Here is a 20,001-nt window from a genome sequence, read left to right on the forward strand (position 1 = left end):
GTAGCTTAGCATAAACAGACACAGAAAATATTGATTAATGTTTTCAAGATTAAAACAGACAAAACAACCAGGATGCCTTTAAAGTGCCCTCATAGCTGCTCTTTGGGATTAGTAAGTACAAAAATGCTTTTCCTACACACACACACACATGCATGCACACACACAATAAATTCTTAATTTGGACAGAAACTTGAATAAAGACTATCTTTTTTGCCCTGGCCGGTTTCGCTCAGCGTTTAGAGCGTCGGCCTGCGGTCCAAAGAAACCCAGATTTGGTTCCTGCTGAGGGCCACATACCTTGGTTGCTGTTTGTCCCCGGCCCTGGTTGGGTTGTGCGGAAGGCAGCCATTCGATGTGTTCCTTTCACATCGATGTTTCTCTCTCTCTCTTCCTCTCAGTCTATCTGAACAAAAAATGGAAAAATGTCCTTGGATGAGGATAAAAGAGAGAGAGAGAGAGAGAGAGAGAAAACCACGATAGAGTGAAGCTGCGAAAGTTGAAGCATGAAGTGGCGAGGGACGACTGTATATAAAGAATCCTACTTTGCAGAAATTCATTTATCACGGTAGAGTATGGAAGTGATTAACCGCGATAAACGAGAGCTGACTGTACTTCATACATTTAAATTTTTGTTCTCATTTGCAAAATGTGGTCAGCATCGTTAGAAGTGAGGAAGTAGGTGCACAAATCAAGGCACAACTGTCCTTCAGTCTACCGCTTCAATAGTGTGGCTCCAGGGACACGGCCAGGCTGAGCACTACACAAACAGCTCAGATAGAAGAACATCTTTGATTTTTAGGAAATCACAGTTATCCAAAGAGGCAAGTATATTATTACATTGTAGTCTAGTATGTTCATATAAGAGTAGGTCCTCCCTGTTAAGGTTTTGTTGGGCTGCTGATGCAAGCTTGTGAAAGAATTCACAACTGAGATAAGAGAGGAGCCCTGGCCAGTTTGCTCAGTGGTTAGAGCGTCGGCTTGCGGTCTGGAGATAAGAGAGGAAAGGGAGGGAATTTATTTTTCTTTCCTCACAGACAGGGAGGGGCCCGTGCACAAGGGCAGGGAAGAAAAAGTGAGTTTTTCTTTTATTTTGGGGGTTTTGGGGAATGAAGGGCAATTGGGGCTGGGAGGAGATCCTATTTCAAGTTAAACTGATTGGGGAGTGGGGGGAGGTTGCCTTGAGGAATTGCAGTTTGTTTGTTCTTCAGGAGACAGGGCAGTCTATCTTGTCTTCTTGTTTTTTAAATTTTTTTTGTCTTTATTGATTTTAGAGAAGAAGGGAGAGGGAGAGATAGAAACATTGATGAGAGGGAACATTGATTGGCCGCCTCCTGCATGCCCCCCACTTGGGATCAGGCCCTAGCATGTGCCCTGACTGGGAATTGAACCGGCGACCTCTTGGTGCAGGGTTGACGCTCATACCACTGACCCACACTGCTGGGCATTATTCTGTCTTCTTTAGCCTGTAAAATATGCTTTAGAGGAAAGTGTGTTAGGGAGAGTATCAAAAAGAGTTACAAAGAATTTGGAAGAGGGAGATTTTGTTGGAAGGGGAAGGGGGAAGGGATAAGAGAAGTTTCTATTCTAAAAATGTTGGGAAAGGCACAGCCATTATCGATTTTACTGTTGGGTAGGAAGGCTGTTTGGAGTTGCAGACACTAGCAATCGCCACGTTTAAGTACCAGGTGCTTCTCATAAATTGTGCAAAAAAATAAAAAAACAGAAAAACCTATTTTCTGTTTTTACACTCCCAGAGGATATTATTAGTATCTATTATTGTTACTGAGAATTAGATTTAAATATTATTTAATGAATGGATTAAATTATAATTTAAATCTTTAATCTAGAAGACTATCTTTTTTCTGTAAAAAAGTATATTATTTTAAATAGAACTTTAATGTTTGGCCTTTTTATATTATTTGTTTGAAAATGGCATACCCGCCATATTTTAAAGCATTGTATGAATTCTGGAATCAGCTCTGGCCAGTTTGGCTCAGCAGTTGTCAGTTCCCTGTCAGTTGTAGGTCTGATCCCCAGCCCTGTCGGAGGCAACCAATCTCTCTCTCTCCCTCCCACTCTCCCCCCCTCCCTCCCACTCTGTGTAAAAAGCAATGGAAAAATATCCTCAGGTGAGAATTAAAAAAATTAAAAAGTCTGAAACCAGAACTATGTAAAACTTTCCCAGGGTTCTTTGTGCTTAAAGAATTTTTGATCCTGGATGGTTTGTCTGAGCGGTTGGAGTGTCAGCTCGAGGACCAAAGAGTCTTGGGTTTGATTTTAGTCAAGGGCATGTACCTCAGTTGCGCTTAGGCCCCTGGCCCTGGTCAGCGTCATGCGGGAGGCAACCAATCGATGTTTCTCTCTCACATCGATGTTTCTCTCTCACATTGATGTTTCTCTATCTCTTCCTTCAACTCTGTCTGAAGATAAATGGAAAAGTATCCTCCGGTGAGGATTTAAAAAAAAAAAAAAAAGAATTTTGTTATTGTTTTAGTAGTAGTGATTCTTTCTACAGCCTTGTTCTAAATTTCTTTACAATTTTTACTTCGCCAGTTTTATACTTTACAGGTGCTCGATTATTTGATGTTTTTAGAGAACTTTGAAGTAGCATAAAATAGTTTCTTTTCTAAATTTTACTAAATTGATAGTCACAGGTTCTGAATTTGAGCCCTGCTTCTGTGGGCATTTGCTCTTTTTTTTTTTTTTTTTGCATTTATCTTCAGATAGAGTGGGAGGGAGAAAGGGGGGGAAGAGAGAAAGATCAGTGTGAGAGAGACACATACACTGGCTGCCACCCACATGACCCCAATCAGGGCCGGAGACAGACTGCAACTGAGTCACGTGCCCCTAGCGGGAACCGAACCCAGGACTCTGGTCTGTGGGCCAACGCTCTAATCGCTGAGCAAAACTGACCAGGGCTGTAGTCATTTGCTCTTAAAGAAAATCATTTAATACTTGATCTGTCCTCTTTTGACACAAGAACACATGAAATGCCTTGTGGCTTAGGAAAGGTAAAAGTCAATGGTTCGAGGTGTGAGGGCATGCCAAGTAGCAATCTCAGACAGTGAATGTAGAAAAATTGGGTTTATTTAAAGAAAAGGGGTGGGGGAGGGGATACCCAAGGGGAAAGGCTACACATCCCTGAACCTTGGGGTGTTGGGTCCATCATGGCAGACCCTGGGAGCTGGAGTTTCATCCTTATGTGTGTCCACTGGTGGGAAGATTTTGTCACTAGTGGATTTTGGGGTCTTGGTTGGTGGTTTGGGGAGGGGGTTGGGTCTACAGGAATGCAGATGTGCAGTTGGGTGCTTCCTGGGTTCCTGGTGTCCAGTTGCATTTCTTGTCCTGCCAGTTCTCCTGTAGTGGGAAGTTTGGTCTTCGTTCTTCTGGGGTGGGGAGGTTTGCAAAATGGCTGTTCAGAATTATATTGCCTTGTGAGTCCTAACAGCTTAAAAATTACAAGGATTAATCTTTTATTTCAGAGAGGCCAAAAAGCTTTTCTCTTCAGCTTGCCTGCCTTCCATTGAGTCTTTTACCACCCCTTCAGTTTACCTGCCTCTTGGCCTTGGGTTCTGGGTTTATTGGTAGCTGGGAAACTGGGCTCTGAGACTTGGAAACTACTGTGAAATATGATTTTCTCTTAAAGGTTCTGTTCATTTCACCAAACCTCTTTGAAAGCTCTTACTTTCCAGGCTGTGTGATAGGCCCCAAGGGTACAAAGTTGAAATGAAAGGAAACCATTCCTCTGACCTTAATCTCAATTTCTAATCCAATAGAGAAGATAGACAAATAACAAGTAATTTTAATAGTGTTACAATAACGATAGAACTGATATTACCACGTTAATTCTGATTTAAGTAGCCAAGAGAATCGAGGAGGAGGTACTCGTCACCCAGAGCTGAGAAGAGTGAATGACTAGTAGTTCCAGGCCCAAGGTTGGGGTGCATGCAGGCACAGCAAGGGCCGTGTGAAGGCACATTGGCCGAAACAGCATGGTATATTCAGAAAGCTAACAAAGTGTTGCATATTGCACGACATCGGGGTTGTGTTAGGTGCCAGATTTTGGATGGTTTGATTTATATACTATGAGGAATTTTTAAAACACACTGAAAATTCAAATGCACAGAAATAGAAAATGATATATGAAATATATGCTCATCATTCAGTTTCATTATTTATCAACATTTTCTCTTGTCTCATCTATCCTGGTTTTCCCCCTTCAGTATTTAAAAGCAAAGTTCAGACACATTATTTCCATCATAAATACATGCTGGAGATTTTAAACTGCACAGTGGAGACCATAGCAAGGTTTTAAAGAAGAGATGAAAGAGCTGAGGTTCGCAGCCCATCCCTGCTCTTGAGGTGTGTGGAAGGCATATCAGGGAGGTCGGACCAGGGTCAGGGGCAGTTAGAAAATGGCTTTATTTTCATTCAGGTAGCAGTACTACTGGGTTACTACAGAGGATGGATGTAGAGAGGTCCTTAAGAGAATGGTCTAAGAAACAGCCTTAGGGAGTGGAGAGACGAAGGAAAAGGCTTTGCAGGGCTTCCTAGCAAGGCAGGAAGTATGTGTGTGTGGTCAGATTTCCAGTTGTCCAGCCTTATATCTTGAGGTTTCTTTCCTCAGTTTCAGTTATCTGTGGTTAACTGCAGTCTGAAGATATTAAAGAAAAACTCCAGAAGCAGACAATTCATAAATTTTAAATTGCACACCATTCTGAGTACCATGATGGATCTCCCACGCTCCCACCTGGCACATGCATTATCCCTTTGTCCAGAGTAACCACACTGTACGTGCAGTATGATAAGATATTTTGACAAAGAGAGATCACATTCACATAAGTTTTATTACAGTATATGTTATTATTGTTCTTAGTCTCTTATTGTCACTAATTTATAAATTAAACTTGATCATGGGTATGTGGTATAGGAAAAGACTTACTCTATACAGGATTTGGTACAACCTGTGGTTTCAGGCATCCACTGGGGGTCTTGGAATGTCTCCTGTATGGATAAAGGAGGGATTGCTGTCGAGGGAACAGTATGCATCTTAAATATCCTACTAGAAAAGTCCACTTGGCTGTAAGCATGGAGCTCAGAGAGACTGGAGATCTATTTGCAATGTGCAGACGGAGCATGTGGGTGAGGGCTCTGGCACCAGCCAGGTCTGAGGGTCAGGCCTGTGGCCACCTCAGAGGACCATGAGGTCAAACAGGAATTCGATATGAAAGTAGCCGGCAAGTAGGTGACTAGCAAATAGTAAATGTGAATTTCTTTACTTCCTTTGCTTATGTCTGGTGTTCTTGTTTCTTGATTCTCCTTAGCCTTTACTCTGTTGTCAAGTTGCATGATCTCCTTCCTAAGTTCAACAGAAAGACAGAACTTGAATTTTTCTTATGGGCATTTGGAATATGCATACTTGTTCTATTTATCCCTATTAGCTAACAGGTGGTTTGAGAGTAGAAGGTGTGTATTTGTTGGGTGTCTTTATTGTACCAGTTAATTCACAGCTTTGTACATGATAAATATGCTGTACATGTCTATTTAAATGAATTAAGTTTCTGGCTTCTTCTCATCTGCTTGGTATGTGTTCATTTTAAGTACCAACTGTGGGTATATATTTTTATATTACCTTTTCCAACTTTTCCCAGAAAATAAGCTCTTACCCCTTTCTTCCCTTTCTCACTGTGTTTAGAAATTTTGTTAGAATTTTTTTAAATGACAGTTTCAAATTACTCTGTTTGGGGGGCCAACAAAATGAACTGCCGCATTTAGAAATTCATTTAGAAAATAGGAACTACAAGTAGTTGGAGGATTGCATTATACATCTGACCTTTGCTTCTGTTTTCTTCTCCAGGGTCTGCTCTCTTTTCTGAGTGCCCCCCTCATAGGCGCTCTGTCCGATGTGTGGGGAAGGAAGCCCTTTCTTCTGGGCACCGTCTTCTTTACCTGCTTTCCAATTCCGCTGATGAGGATCAGCCCGTGGTGAGTGGCTCAGCCTTTCATCATCATGACAGTTTGGGGTCACATGTAAAAAATACATTTACAGAGCACTTCTTAACCACTTCAAAGCAGTTGTATCTGTGTTTTCATTTTATCTCTTTGGTACTACTGAAAGCCAGTTTTGGCAGTTGCCATTTTGCCCATATTATAATGGGGAAGTGAAGAGATTACCCAATTAAGTATGAGGTGAAGAAACAGAAATAAAAGTTGTAGTTGCCATGGTCAGTTATAGGATTTGGGTCTTGGGAGGGGCTGAGGATTCCACTCCCTGCTGTGGCTCAGTTGACTTTGCAAATGTAACTGTTTTTGTCAACTCCATTGGTCTAGGGCACTAATATGAACATAATTTATGTCAAAGGCAGGGGTCACTTTTGTATATAATGTAGTAATACCGATGGCCTATTCTAAATTATAATGTGAATTTTTAAACTTTTATTTATTGATTTTGAGAGAGAAAAGAAAGGGAAGAGAGAGACAGAGAGACATGGATTTGTTGTTCCATTTATTCATACAGTCATTGGTTGATTCTTGTATGTGTCCTGACTGGGGATTGAACCCACAACCTTGGTGTATCGGGACAGTGCTCTAACCAACTGAGTACCCAGCCAGGACTATAATATGAATTTTAATTTGCTCTCAGTTTTTTCATGATAAGTAGAGAATATTTAGCATGTGAGCAAGTCTATTTAGTTACCAAAGAATTTGCACCTGAGCTTTGTAACATGGTTTTTTTTCTGGAGCTCAGAAGATGGTATTTTGGCCAAAATTCCTGTTGTTAATCTCAGCAATGTGAAGGACACACATTAGAATAGAAGGTTTTTATTTTTTGTTTTTAATATAACATATGATTTTCTTTTTTCTTTTTGGCTCATGTGAAAATATCCTCATTTTATTATTTGATAGGGATTTTATGTCAGCACTGTCATGTTCTAAATTTGTGCCCATACTAAAACATTTTATTTTCTACCAGATGAAGAATATTTTTTTAAAATTATGTTACTGATTTTTTTTTAGAGAGAGAGGAAGGGAGAGAGATATAGAAACATCAAAGTGAGAAACATTGATTGGCTGCCTCGTGCACACCCCCTACTGGGGATCAAACCCGAAACCTGTTTGTGTGCCCTGACTGGGAATCAAACCGGGACCTCTCAGTCCATGGGACTATGCTCAGTCCACTGAGCCACACCAGCCGGGCCAGATGAAGAATTTTTTAAACTACTTTTTGATATTGAGTCTTTCTGTACAAGAACATGTCATGCTTTTCCAATGAATTAGGGCTATTTTTTTTTTTAAGTCCTCTGAATACCTTAGAAATATTCTTTAGATGTTTAAATGATTTTACCTCTTCTCTTCCAGTTTTCATGATACTGCTTTTGCTACTTGTACTGACTAATGAGTAATGTTAAATAAAAGTGATGATTGTGGACTTACCTTCCTCATATAGAAACATTGTAATGTTTTATTATTGAGTGTTACACTGGCTTTTATGAATTCGCTTTTAGATTGAAAAATACTCATTTCTATTTTATCCAGAGAGTTTCTTTTTTAAAACCAAGATGGGGTGTCAGTTTTATTAGATGCCTTTTTTGCATCAATGGGAGATCATTTGATTTATCTCCTTAGATCTGTTACCATAATGAATTATACTTTCTAATATTGGAACATTATTATTTCTGGAATAAACCCTACTTTTTGTTCTGTTTGCTAGAATTTTGACTAGATTTTTTTAAAGCGTCTACGCATGTGATAAACATTTTTGGTCTTAATTACATTAATATTTTTTGTTACCCTTTCTGCTTTTGTGTAGCTCTTGTAAAGTCATCTGCTATATTTAGAAAGTTTTTTTTTCTCTTGTTTTAGCTTCCTTTAAAACTATAACTTTACTGCCCTGGCCAGTTTGGCTTAGCGGTTAGAGTGTCGGCCTGCGGTCCGGAGAGACCCGGGTTCGGTTCCCGCTAAGGGCACGTATTTCGGTTGCAGTTTGTCCCCGGCCCTGGTTGGTCGTGCGGGTGGCAGCCACTCGATGTGTCCCTTCACGTCGATGTTTCTCACTCTCTCTCCCTTCCTCTCTCTCCCTTTCTCTCTCTCCCTCCCACTCTATCTGTACAAAAAAAATGGAAAAATATCCTCGGGTGAGGATAAAAAACAAAACAAAACAAAACTATAACTTTACTTATTTAAACTACATGTACTGACACCTTTTGAGCAGCGACAGAATTAGTATGTTTCTACTTTTTTTCTCTCCATCTTGTTTTTTTTAAATCCTCACCTGTGGATATTTTTCCATTTATCTTCAGATAGAGTGGGAGGGAGGGAGAGAGAGAGAAACATTGATGTGAGAGAGACACATTGATTGGTTGCTTGCCTCCCACACAATCCCAACCAGGTCTGGGGACCAAACCACAACTGAGGTACGTGCCCTTGACCAGAATTGAACCTGTGGCTCTTTGGTCTGCAAGCCGACGCTCTAACTGCTGAGCCAAACTGGCCAGGGCATCTCTCCATCTTGATTGTGATTTTATTAGTTGTCCTTTATATCTTATACATGCATAAAAATAAAATGTATTTCTTGGTTTATAATCTACATGATATCTTTGTCTCTGGTTATAAAAATGTACATACACTACCTCTCTCCTGGGTAATGAAATGATCTTTTTATAGGTGTTATTTTGCAATGATTTCTGTGTCTGGAGTCTTCTCGGTCACGTTCTCTGTGATATTTGCCTATGTAGCTGATGTCACTCAGGAGCACGAGCGAAGTACTGCTTATGGATGGGTAAGATGATAGATTTTATTTTATTTTTTTTTATTTTATTTTATTTTTTTTATCCTCACCCGAGGACACCTTTGTACAGATAGAGTGGGAGGGAGAGAGAGAGAGAAATATCGACGTGAAAGGGACACATCGAGTGGCTGCCACCCGCACGACCAACCAGGGCCGGGGACAAACTGCAACCGAAGTACATGCCCTTAGCGGGAACCGAACCCGGGTCTCTCCGGACCGCAGGCCGACGCTCTAACCGCTGAGCCAAACCGGCCAGGGCAAGATTTTATTTTTTAACTAGAGAAATAACATTCCATTAAAAGTTCGTTGAAAAATGAGATTTAAAACAATGAGTAAATATTGACATATAAAAGAAAAACTATTGAAATTTCAAAAGAGACTTTAAAAAGTTAAAAATAGGAAGATAGAAATTACTAATAATTTCTTCTCTGGTTTTAGGGTTAGCCGATTATCAGGAATATCTGAGTTGCCACTTGTAAAGTTTTTTAAAAGTTAACTTGATTTGTTTCTTGTTAGCTGATCTCTTAACAAGTCATAAATAACAAACAGATTAGAAGTCTCTGTGCACCCAATTCGAATTGGAGAGGTGTTAGAACCTTAGCCATGTTAATCCATTGTTGTTATATTATTGGTTGTGTGGCTCAGTCACTTATTTGGGACAAAGTGCTGCAGAAAAGGACTATACTCATTCACTTAGCAAATAATTGTTTAATGCATTGCAAAATTTATAGACCTTTACTTTTTGGATAAGTGAGTATTAGACAATCATTTTTAATTATCCTAGGCATGATAATGGCATTGTAGTCGTGTAGGTGAAGAAGACCTGTAGGAGATGACAGGCTGAAACTACTTATGTCAGAGTGTCACATCTCTGAGAGCTACTCAACTGGTTCAGGGGAAAGAGGGCGTGTGGGCATATGTTTAGTGCTCGAACTTGTTTGGACGCATGGGTGTTGTGGGAGAGGAAAAATTTTCCTGTCCTACCTTCTAGGTTCTTTGACTGACCTAATAATGAAATTGAGATAGGAGAGAAGAACAAATTTAATTTTATATGTACAGTAGCCCCAAAAAGACAAGAGCAACTCAAACAAAGGCAGTCAGGCAGTTAAGTCGTATATGCCATCCTGAGCTAAGGAGAAAGGGGGTAGAGGGCAATTCACAGAAAGATGAAAGGAGCAAATAGTGGGTGAGCATATGTTTGTCCTGCCATGCAGATAAGTTTTTCTGATAAAAAACGTTGTCTTTGGGCCCTGGCCAGTTTGGCTCAGTGGTTAGAGCATCAGCCCAAGGACCAAAGGGTCACAGGTTTGATTCCCAGTCAAAGGCATGTAGCTGGGTTGCAAATTCAATCCCTAGCCCTAGTTGGTTGTGTGGGAGGCAACATTGATGTCATTGATGTTTTTCTCTATCTCCCTCTCTCCCTCCCTCTCAACTCTATCTAAAAAAATGAATGGATCCTGACTGGTGTGGCTCAGTGGATTGAGTGTCTTCCCATGGATGGAGAGGTCCTGGCTCAGTTCCCAGTCAGGGCACATGCCCGGGTTGTGGCCTCGATTCTTAGTAGGGGGCGCATGCAGGAGGCAGCCAATCGATGTTTCTCCATCACATCAGTGTTTCTATCTCTCCCCTCTTCTCCCTCTAAAAAATCATTCAATAAAAAATATATATATAAAAAAAAAATTTTTTTTTAATCAATGAAAAAATATCCTTGGGTGAGGATTTTTTTTGTTTGTTTTTTGCTTTTTTTTTAATCCTCACCCGAGGACATTTTCGCATTTATCTTCAGATAGAGCAGGAGGGAGAGAAGGAGGAAGAGAGAGAGAGAGAAACATCGATGTGAGATTGTCACATCGACTGGCTGCCACTCACACAACCCCAACCAGGGATGGAGACAATTGCAACTGAGGTACGTGCCCTTAGCAGGAATTGAACCTGGGACTCTCTGGTCGGCGGGTGATGCTCTAACCACTGAGTCAAACTGGCCAGGGCCTCTGGTGAGGATTTAAAAAAAAAAAAGTTATCTTTGGTAAAAGCTCTTTCTGGTACACATTCCCTATTTAAAAAAATTTTACGTTGTTAAGGGAGAAGTAAACAGCTTTTCCTGAGTCTTTTGGGTCTTAATTACCTTCAGCTCAAAACAGTCTACATGACAAAGTGACACATTTTCGGATGCTACATTCTGCTTCCCCATAAAGTGCACTGTGCTGTCTCCTCTTTCCTGTGTTGAAATGTTTACAGTAAGAAGGTGGAAGAAGAAACTTTATCTGGCTGGATTGTTGATGAGTTTGGAGGGGGATTGAATGCTAGAAACTAGGTCACTTTCTTTTCCAAAGTCTTACTCTTTCTTTTAAATTCCACTTCCTGGGAGATAGTAAGTAGTCAGTCAGTCATTGTTGGCTGGTTGAATGAATAATTGCACAAATCAGTGATGGACATATAAATCAGCTACTGCTGTCCCATAAAACACAATAGCAGTTTTTACTTTGTAGCATTAGACATCAGTAGTTTAAAAACTTCCCTTTCAACCCCACATCCCCTCTAGTTACCACCTGCTCTCTCTTTCCTTCCTTTTTCCCTACTTTCCGGAATTTCTCATGCCATGTCCTAAAACCAGGGCATCTCCAGAGTGCTGTGGAAGAGGACAGAGGAAGCTGATTGGAAGGCTTCAAAGAAGGCAGGGTGTTCAAGACAGCCCTCAGGTTGCTCAACAGAAATTTAGAGGTGCCAAAGACTCTTATCACACTTGTGCAGATTGTCTCTACATTGCAGGAAGCGCCTGTTAAGATACTCATTTCCCTCCAATTTTACTAGATTTTTGTTTCTTGCTTTCATAAGAAAAACTATTCACAAAGCTGTTGTGCTGAGCATTAGGGCTTTACGGAAAGATTTCAGAGAGAAAGAATTCTGGAACCAGTGACTTAGCTCCTCTCACTAGCTCAGTTCTTCATCTGTAATATAATAAATAACCTGTTCATATGGCGTGTTGAGAGAAGTCAGTGAGAGAAGCACCCGGCAGAAGTGTACGGCTTACTTCTCTAATAATGGAGGGAGGAAGATTAAGATACGTGGGCCGTAGTAGAGGGAGAGATGACAGTGGGAGTGCTGAACACAGAACAACCTAACTGAACTGGGCTGTCAGCAGTAAGGGTGGGCCTGCCCCTCTGTGTCTGAGAGCATCTGCCTTGCTGTGATATCTGTGCCACAGGAGGCGTTGGGTCTCAGAGATATGGACTAGTAAATAATAATGCTTGCTTCTTCCCCTGTTTTGCAAGACTTAAAAAGTCTCATCAGGATTTCTGCCTTTATAATTTCCAGTGTTCTCCAAGGCAGTTTACAAATACTTAAATTACAATAATACCAGACAGTAGTCAGAGCACTTCCTCAGAGCACTGTTGCGCCACTGGGATGGGAGTTGGATCTCACAGTCAGAGCATACCATTTAATAGTGCGCATCAATCAGTATTCCTTTCTCCTTTACACCTGAAGTGGCTCCTCTGTCCCCTCCAGATTGAGGGGCAGGGAGGTGCTTTTAAAAGGCAGTCATTTTCACCCTGGCCGGTTTGGCTCAGCGGTTAGAGCGTAGGCCTGCGGTCCAGAGAGACCCGGGTTCGGTTCCCACTAAGGGCACGTACCTCAGTTGCAGTTTGTCCCCGGCCCTGGTTGGTCGTGTGGGTGGCAGCCATTCGATGTGTCCCTTTCACGTGGATGTTTTTCTCTCTCTCTCCCACTCCTCCCCACCCCCCACTCTATCTGAACAAAAAATGGAAAAATGTCCTCGGGTGAGGATTTAAAAAAGGCAGTCATTTTCTATTCATGTATTATACTCATGTATCATATGTACTCTTACATATTAAGTCATTGTTATATAGATAATAATTTAATTCCATTGCTCTTAACGACTATATCTTAAGTTACTGACCAGTTGTTATTTTAAAAATTGTCCAAACTGACTAGAAGATAGTTATGATAGTGGGTTTAGAAATGCCTTTTTGGCAAATAATGATATAAATGATTGCGTGTTTTCTTCTGTATACTCTATAATCTTTAAATTCTCTACACTTGGAATGCTGTGGAATTATAAAAAGCTGTTTCCGCTGAAATTTGGCAGCTGTAAATCTGACTGTACATCTTAGTGGGAAGAATTAATTTGAGAGATTGGAAAATGGCTTCTAGTACTTGCTTATCTATTTGAATTTAATATACTTATTTAACATTTTTATTGCTATTTATTTGTACATTGTGTGATAGAGTATCTTTGCAATTTACATACAAAATCAGAAAGGATTAAAATAATGGAAAACTGCCCTGGCCGTTTTGCCCCCGGTTGGGGTCGTGCGGGAGGCAACCAATCAATGTCTCTCTCTCGCTCTCTCTCTCTCTCTCTCGCTCTCTCTCTCTCACTCGCTCTCTCTCCCCCTCCCGCTTTATCTGAAGATAAATGCAAAAATGTTCTCAGGTGAGGATAAAAAAATAAAATAATAGAAAACTTATGAGTAACTGAATGATGGACCCATTTTGTGCACCTGAGGGCACTGCAGCAATGCTCCCTCGGCTGTTTACACGTCATCGCAATTTATAACACAGCTATATTGCTGACTCTACCTCTTGAATAACATTGAGGAAACTGAAGGACAGGAGCCCTGTCTTCTTATTTATCTGGTACACAGTAGATATTCAATAAATATTGAAACAAGAAGTTTCTGTTCCCCAAACTGGAATTCTTTACACCTATTTTTCCCCCAGAAATTATTTTATTTGACTTTTGGCTTTTATATTATTTTTAGTATAATACCAATTTCAGATACATTGTAATTTTACAGTCATTTCGGGGGTGATGAAGGAACATCATGCCAACCAGGAGTCATAATTTTAATCATAGATAATGATTTCTATTAAAATCCATTAAAAGTTTAGGTGACCCACTTATAAATAGGCTTTGGCACTCAATCTGGCTCTAATTTGGAGGCTGCTACTTAAGCTTCTGTACAGATTACCTTCCAAACTAAAGGGAGCATTCTCCATACTTACAAAGAGGGCCAACTTGGATTCCAGTTGCACATATAGTCAGTTGGTTCTGTGGTCTTTGGTATTACTAGATGGAGGTTCAGGTTACAGCATGACAGATATCCACAGTTCAGGGATCTTGCTAGTTAAAAAGTGTGGACTTCTCTCTCAAAAAATGTTGGGGTGGTGTTTTTATAACCTTTTTGTAAGATTGTAAGGGATTTTTAAAAAAATATTTTTTCATTATTGATTTGAGAGGGAGAGAGAGATAGAAACATCGATGATGGAGAACATCGATGGGCCGCCTCCTGCATGCCCCCCACTAGGGACTGGGCCCACAACTTGGGCATGTGCCCTGACCGGGAATCAATCTGGCGACCCCTTGGTGCATGGGTTCACGCTCAACCACGGAGTCACACCAGCTGGGCGACTTTATTTCTTTTGATATCTCCCTTTATGTCCTCAATATTTGCTTCATGTATTTAGGTACTCCTATATTGGGTGTACATATCAAGGTTTATATCTTCTTGTTGGAATGATTGCTTTGTCATGAAATAATAGCCTTTGTTTTTTGTTACAGTCTTTGTTTAAGACTGATATAAGTATTGCTACCCCACTTTTTTTTTTTTTTTTTTAATTTTCATTTGCATGAAATATCTTTTTCCTACCTTTTACTTCTAGTCTTTGTGTGTCTTTTGATCTGAAGTGAATATCTTGTAGTTGGCATATGTATGGGGCTTGTTTTCTTTTTAGTCACCCTATGTCATTTGATTGAAGCATTTAATTCCTGTGCATTTATTTGTTTGTTTATCCTCACCCAAGGACATTTTTCCATTTTTTTGTTCAGATAGAGTGGGAGGGAGAGAGCGAGAGAGAGAAACATAGACGTGAAAGGGTCACATCGAGTGTTTGCCACCCATGCAACCCAACCAGGGACAGGGACAAACTACATCTGAGGTATGTGCCCTTAGTGGGAACCGAACCCAGGTCTCTCTGGACCGCAGGCTGATGCTCTAACCGCTGAGCCAAACCGGCCAGGGCTAATTCCTGTGCATTTAAAGTAATTACTGCTAGGAATGTAGTTACTACCATTTTATTATTTATATTGTTGATATTCTTCTTTTTCTTAAAGAAGTTCCTTTAACATTTCTTGTAATACTGGGTTGGTGATGATTATAGTTTTTTCTGGTCTGGGAAGTTTTTTTCCTGTCTTTTGATTCTAAATGATAGCCTTGCTGGGTAGAGTAATCTTCATTTTAAGTCCTTGTTATTCATCACTTGAAATATTTTGTGCCAGTCTCTTCTGGCCTGCAGTGTTTCTGTTGAGAAATCAGCTGACAGTCTTATGGAAGCTCCCCTGTAGGTAACTAACTGCTTTTCTCTTGCTGATTTTAAGATTCTCTTTGTCTTTAATCTTTCTCATTTTAATTATGATGTGTCTTGGTGTGGGCCTTTTTGGGACTCTCCATGCTTCTTGGACTTGTTTCCTTTGTCAGGTTAGGGACATTTCCTGTCATTAGTCTTGAAATAGATTTTCAATTTCTTGCTCTGTCTTTTCTCCTTCAAGTTCCCCGTGATGCAAATGTTGGTACACTTGATGTTGTCCTGGAGGCTATCCACATTTTGTTTTTAATATATTTTTTTCTTTTGCTATGTTGATTGGGTGTTTTCTGATACATTGTCTTACAAATCACTGATTTGATCCTCTCTTCTTCATCTACTGTTGATTTCCTGTACTGTATTCTTTTTTTTTATTGAAAGTTTTAATGTTGACTTTACTGCAGGTGTCCCACTTTTGTCTGCCCCCCCCATTTGCCCACCTGCACCCCTCCCCCATCTCCCCACCTCCCCATCTCTTGGCCTGCACCAAACTATTGTCCATGTCCATGGGGTATGCATTTATGTTCTTTTTTTTTTTTATCCTCACCTGAGGATATTTTTCCATTTTTTGTACAGATAGAGTGGGAGGGAGAGAGAGGAAGGGAGAGAGAGAGAGAGAAACATCGACGTGAAGGGACACATCGAGTGGCTGCCACCCGCACGACCAACCAGGGCCGGGGACAAACTGCAACCGAAGTACGTGCCCTTAACGGGAACCGAACCCGGGTCTCTCCAGACCGCAGGCCGACGCTCTAACCGCTGAGCCAAACTGGCCAGGGCTGCATTTATGTTCTTTAGCTATTTCCTTCACCTTCATCCAGTCACCACCACCACCCCTCCCCTCAGATACTGGCCAGTATGTTCCATGTGTCCATGCCTCTGGTTCCATTTTGGTTAATCAATTTATTTTGTTCATTGGATCCCATATATTAGTGAGATCATATGGTATTTGTCTTTCTCTGACTGGTTTTATTTTACTTAGAATAATACTCTCCAGGTCCATCCATGCTGTTGCAAAGGGTAAAAGTTCCTTCTCTTTTACAGCTGCATAGTATTCCATTGTGTAAATATACCACAGCTTTTTTATGCACTCATCTACTGGTGGGAAATTGGGCTGTTTTCACATCTTGGCTATTGTAAATAGTGCTGATATAAACATATGGGTGCATGTATTCTTTCTGATTGGTGTTTTAAGATTCTTAGGATATATTCCTAGATGTGAGATTACTAGGTCAGAGGGCAGTTCCATTTTTAATTTTTTTAAGAAATTTCATACTGTTTTCTTTTTTTATCCTCACCCAAGGACATTTTCCCATTTTTTGTTCAGATACAGTGGGATGGGGAGAGAGGAAGAGAGAGAGAGAGAGAAACATCAACGTGAAAGGGACACATCGAGTGGCTGCCACCTGCATGACCAACCAGGGCCAGGGACAAACTGCAACTGAGGTACGCGCCCTTAACAGGAACCAAACCCAGGTCTCTCTGGACCACAGGCCAACACTCTAACCACTGAGCCAAACTGGCCAGGGCTCATACTATTTTCTATAGTGGCTGCACCAATCTGCATTCCCTCCAACAGTGTACAAGGGTTCCCTTTTCTCCACATTCTTGCCAGCATTTGTTGTTTGTGTGTTTGTTTGTTGATTTATTGATGGTAGCCATTCTGGCAGGTATGAGGTGATACTTCATTGAAGTTTTAATTTGCATCTCTAGGATGTTTAGTGAGTTTGAGCATTTTTCATATGTCTGTTGGCTATCTGTATGCCCTCTTCAGAGAACTGTCTATTCATGTTTTTTGCCCATTTTTAAAAAAAATGTTTTTATTGATTGTTTAAAGAGAGAGGGACATAGGTAGGTTATCTCCTACATGCTCACTACTGGGGATTGAGCTCACAACCTGGGCATGTGCCCTGACCACGAATCGAACCGGTGACCTCTTACTGCAAGGAATGACACTCAGTCCACTGAGCCATATAGGCCAGGCCTTTGCCTATTTTTTAATTGGATTGTTTGTCTTCGTGGTATTAAGTAGTATCGCTTCTTTATATATTTTGGATATTAACCCCTTATCAGATGTGTCATTCCTGTACAATGGGCTCTCTGTTCATTTTGTTAATAGTTTCTTTTGCTGCGCAGTAGCTTTTAGCTTGATGTAGTCCTGTTTGTTTATCTTTTCCTGGGTTTCCTTTTTCCTTAGACACATATTGGCAAAGATATTGTGGTGAGAGATGTCTGAGATTTTACTGCCTATGTTCTCTTCCAGGGTTTTTATGGTTTTGTGACTTACATTTAAGTCTTTCATCTGTTTTGAGTTCAGTCTAGTGTATGGTGTAAGTTGGTGATCTAGTTTCATTTTTTTGCATATGCCTGTCCAATTTTCCCAGTACCATTTATTGAAGAAACAAACGGTCTTTGTCTTTACTCCATTGTATGTATGCTCTTGCCTCCTTTTCAGATATTAATTGACCATGATCTCAGCTCTGTTTCATTGGTCTATATGCCTGTACTTGTGCCAGTACCAGACTGTTTTGATTACAGTGGTTTTGTGGTATAGTTTCTTACCTGATATTATAATACCTCTAACTTTGTTCATCTTTCTCAAGATTGCTGTCACTATTTGGGGTCTTTTGTGTTTCCATATAAATTTTGGAATATTATTTCTAGTGTGGTGAAATATGCCATTGGTATTTTAATAGGAATTGCGTTGAATCTATATAGATTGTTGTAGGTAGTATGGACTTTTTAATGATGTTAATTCTTCCAGTTCACGAACATGGTATGTGCTTTCATTTATTCATGTCTTCCTTAATCTTTCTTCAATGTCATATAGTTCTCTGAGTGCAGGTCTTTTGTCTCCTTGGTTAAATGTCTTCTTAGTTTCTCTTTCTTATAGTTCATTATTGGTGTATTAAAATGCCATTGATTTCTCGATGTTGACTTTGTATCTTGCAATTGTGCTAAATTCGTTTATTAGATCTAGTATTGGTGGAGTCTTTAGGGTTTTCTATGTACAATAATATGCCACTTGCAAATAATGATCGTTTTACTTCCTCCTTTCCAATTTGAATACTTTTTATTTTTTATTTTTGTCTGATCTCTATGGCTAAGACTTTCAGTACAATATTAAATGAGATGGTGAAAGAAGACATTGCTATCTTGGCCCTGATCTCATAGGAAACACTTAGTTTTTGCCTGTTGAGTATGATGTTGGCTGTCAGTTTTTCATATATGGCCTTGATTATGTTGAGGTATGATCCTTTTCTGAGAGTTTTTATCATCAACAGGTGCTGGATTTTATGAAATGCTTTTTCTGCATCTATTGGTATGACCGTGTCATTTTATCCTTCATTTTTTTAATGCTATGTTTCACATTTATTGAATTGCAAATATTATACCCACCTTACATCCCTGGAATACATCCCAGTTGGTTGTAGGTTCTTGCTGTTCATCACTCTGAATATCTCTTGCCACTCCCCTCTGGCCTGCAGAGTTTCTTTTGAGAAATCAGCTAACAATCTTATGGGAGCTCCCTAGTAGTTAACTAACTGCTTTTCTCTTGCTGCTTTTAAGATTCTCTCTTTGTCTTTAACCTTTTGCATTTTGATGATGATGTGTCTTGGTGTGGGCCTTTTGGGGTTCATCTTGTTTGGGACTCTCTGTGCTTCCTGGACTTGTATGTCTGTTTCCTTCACCAAGTTAGGGAAGTTTTCTGTCCTTATTGTTTCAAATAGGTTTTTAATTTCTTGTTCTCTCTCTCTTCTCCTTCTGGCACCCCCAAGATGCGAATGTTGATACACTTGAAGTTGTCGCAGAGGCTCCTTTCACTATCCTCATTTTTTTGGATTCTTTTTTCTTTTCTTGGGGTGGTATGTGCCCCTAGCGGGAACCAAACCCAGGACTCTCTGGTCCGCAGGCCAGCGCTCCGACTGCTGAGCCAAACCGGCCAGGGCTGGATTCTTTTTTCTTTTCACTGTTCTGATTGGGTGTTTTTTGCTTCCTTATATTCCAAATCAATAGTTTGCTTCTTGACTTTACCTACTCTACTATTGAATCTCCGTAAATTATTGGTTTTTTTTTTCCCTCACCCGAGGACAGTTTTCCACTTTTTGTTCAGATAGAGTGGGAGGGAGAGAAAGGGAGGGAGAGAGAGAGAGAGAGAGAGAGAGACATTGACGTGAAAGGGACACATTGAGTGGCCGCCACCCACATGACCAACCAGGGCCAGGGACAAACTGTAAACGAGGCACGCGCCCTTAGTGGGAATTGAACCCAGGTTTCCCTGGCCCGCAGGCCGACGCTGCAACCGCTGAGCCAAATTGGCCAGGGCTGTAAATTATTCTTTATTTCAGTTAATGCCTCTTTCATTTCTGACTGCTCCTTTTTTATGCTCTTGAGGCCTCACTAAGTTTACTGAAGTTCTCACTAAGTTCATTGAGCATCCTTATAAGCAGTGTTTTGAACTCTGCATCTGTTAGATTGCTTATCTCCATTTTGTTTAGTTATTTTCCTGGAGTTTTGTTCTGTTCTTTCATTTGTAGCATGTTTCTTTGTCTCCTCGTTTTGGCTATGTATTAAGTAGAGTTGCTAGTTCCTAGGGTGGCCTATTGTAGTAGGTGTCCTGTAGGGTCCAGTGGCACATCCTCCCTGGTCTCCCAACTGGACCTGTAAGGTACACCTCTTGTGTGGACTTTACATCCTTCTGTTGTAATTGAGCCTTGATTGCTGTTGGCACATCAATGGGAGGGATTTACTCAGGCTGATCAGCTGCAAGGACTGGCTGTGCCCACTGACCACCGACCTCTGATTACCTTGTATGATCAGCTGTACAG

At 40.5% G+C, this 20,001-nt stretch overlaps 1 protein-coding gene across 8 annotated transcripts in view; it reads left to right on the plus strand.

Moving 5' to 3' along the window:
• The window catches only part of MFSD14B (major facilitator superfamily domain containing 14B), an 81,769-nt gene that overhangs the window by 33,373 nt on the left and 28,395 nt on the right, over window positions 1-20,001 (plus strand). For all 8 annotated transcript variants that reach the window (XM_036281559.1, XM_036281560.1, XM_036281555.1 and 5 more), the window contains 2 exons: window positions 5,858-5,985; window positions 8,665-8,779. In XM_036281559.1, the coding sequence (XP_036137452.1) occupies window positions 5,858-5,985; window positions 8,665-8,779 (243 nt within the window). The remainder of the gene's footprint in view (window positions 1-5,857; window positions 5,986-8,664; window positions 8,780-20,001) is intronic.

This window comes from Molossus molossus, unplaced genomic scaffold, assembly GCF_014108415.1.
Source record: "Molossus molossus isolate mMolMol1 unplaced genomic scaffold, mMolMol1.p scaffold_m16_p_39, whole genome shotgun sequence".
Lineage (NCBI taxonomy): Eukaryota > Metazoa > Chordata > Mammalia > Chiroptera > Molossidae > Molossus > Molossus molossus.